Source organism: Galeopterus variegatus, unplaced genomic scaffold (assembly GCF_000696425.1).
Source record: "Galeopterus variegatus unplaced genomic scaffold, G_variegatus-3.0.2 Scaffold5928, whole genome shotgun sequence".
Taxonomy (NCBI): domain Eukaryota; kingdom Metazoa; phylum Chordata; class Mammalia; order Dermoptera; family Cynocephalidae; genus Galeopterus; species Galeopterus variegatus.
In genome coordinates, this window is record NW_007732039.1 from 112,950 (window position 1) to 114,978 (window position 2,029).

The 2,029-nt window shown below is 46.7% G+C and overlaps 1 protein-coding gene across 1 annotated transcript in view; it reads right to left on the bottom strand.

Annotated features, from left to right (window-relative positions):
• The window catches only part of FRMD5 (FERM domain containing 5), a 52,690-nt gene that overhangs the window by 32,943 nt on the left and 17,718 nt on the right, over positions 1–2,029 (bottom strand). Inside the window, exon 4 of the mRNA XM_008590219.1 lies at positions 1,367–1,464. Coding sequence (XP_008588441.1) covers positions 1,367–1,464 — 98 coding nt within the window. The remainder of the gene's footprint in view (positions 1–1,366; positions 1,465–2,029) is intronic.

The window sequence follows — 2,029 nt, forward strand, 5'->3', positions numbered from 1 at the left end:
CTGGTGGTAAGACCTTAGGTACAGTTTAGGATTGAGTGTTCAGTGCTTTCTGGCTCTAAGGAATCTAGGCAAAATCCTGTAACTTGGATTCTACTTCAAGTTAGATTCTGTTTAGATACAAAAGGTAGTCATCTGTGCCCGGAAAGCTGAAGCATGGAGAAGACGAGCAAACCTCTCTCCCACAACCAGGCACACCACACCAGTGCCTCGGGGCCTGCCTGGGGACCTGGGGCATTGAGAAGGGGACCAGACCCTCCTCCCACAACCAGGCATGCCACGCCAGCACCTCAGGCCCTGCCCTGGGATCCGAGGCATGGAGAAGAGGACTGGACTGCCCTTCCACAACCAGGCACACTGTGCCAGTGCCTCGGGGCCTGCCCAAGGTCCAGAGGCATGGAGAAGGGGACCGGACCCTCCTCCCACAACCAGGTACATCATGCCAGTGCCTCAGGACATGCCCTGGGACCCGAGACATGGAGAAGGGGACCAGACTCCCCTCCCACAACCAGGCACACCGAGCCAGTGCCTTGGGTCCCGCCCAGTGACTCGAGGCATGGAGCTGGGGACTGGACCCTCCTCCCACAACCCGGCACACCATGCCAGCACCTCAGGGCCCACCCAGGGACCCGGGGCATGGAGAAGGGGACCGGACTGCCCTCCCACAACCAGGCACATGGAGCCAGCACCTTGGGGCCTGCTCAGGGACCAGAGGCATGGAGAAGGGGACCAGACACACCCCACAACCAGGCACATCACCAGCGCGAGGAGCATTCCAAAAACATCACCTCCATGTCAGTGGCCCACCAAAGCCCCACAATAATCATGGCTGTCACAAAATCGGCTATATGCCACAACCACCATGCAGATGGTCCGCCAACCATTGGAATGCATTCACACAAGGAGAGTCACCAGCAGAGACAAAGAAAAGAAGAGGATGTCTCTCTCCACACAGCCCATTTCAGAGTAACAGAAGAAGCATCTGCTCTATGATAATATTGGGAGACCTGATCACACCTGTCAGCATTGGACAGATCATCTAGGCAACAAATGAACAGAGTAACCATTATTCTTTCAGAAGGAGAGAAGTAATCTAGGGTAATTAGAGGGGGGAGAGAATGCGGAAGGGGAGAGATTGGACAAGGGGCATAAAGAATAAATATGATTTGTAACAATATATATGCTAGTAATATTGATTTGATCAACATATCTTAATGTTCAACCTCAAAAATATGTATAATCAATTTTGATTCAATAAATAAAATACATTAAATAAATAAATAAATAAGAAGTTGTCATCTGTGGTAACTAAAATAATGTACTCAGTACTTAAAATGAAAAGCAAATTTATCCTGTCAAAAATCATTACCTTGAAGGATATAAGCTGCTAACAAAGCAGCATCTGATGTTTTACAGAGGAGGCGGCCATGGTACAGATCCCTTTTGATCTGTAGGAAGACTAAATACCTGGAGAGAAAACAGAGAATGAACTATAAAGAATTGTTTTAAAGACATAAATATGTAATGTTAGCCTATCAAAATCTTTGTCAGGACACTTTTACTACATTAAATTAAAAAAAAACTAAAAAAAAAAAAAAACCCTCAAAACATACCATAGAATAAATACATTTTCCTTCCCTGGAGATTCTTTCAAGTACTTTGCCCTGGACTGATCTGAGGTTCAATTCAAAACAATATGCCAGTTTCCTTCTGTAGCTCAGAGTAGAAATGACACTTCCTGGTAAAAGCAATGCGCTCCCCCCATTGCTAGGCTTTGGAAGGAGTCAGCCCCAGTCAATTCAGTGCTGAAAAAGAAAACCATACCAACAGAGATGGGCAAACTGGGTCTCTCTCAGCCGTGGACCCAGGCTGATGTTCCTTCCAAACAAGTGGAATGATGGAAGAAGGAAGTAGCCCAAGAAAGAGTTCAGACTTGGCTTGCCAAAAGAATCTATCCATATGTGGAAACTGCCTACAATTATTGGTAGAGGTCAACCAGACCTCTCTGAATTTTTTTTTGTTGTTGTTGGTT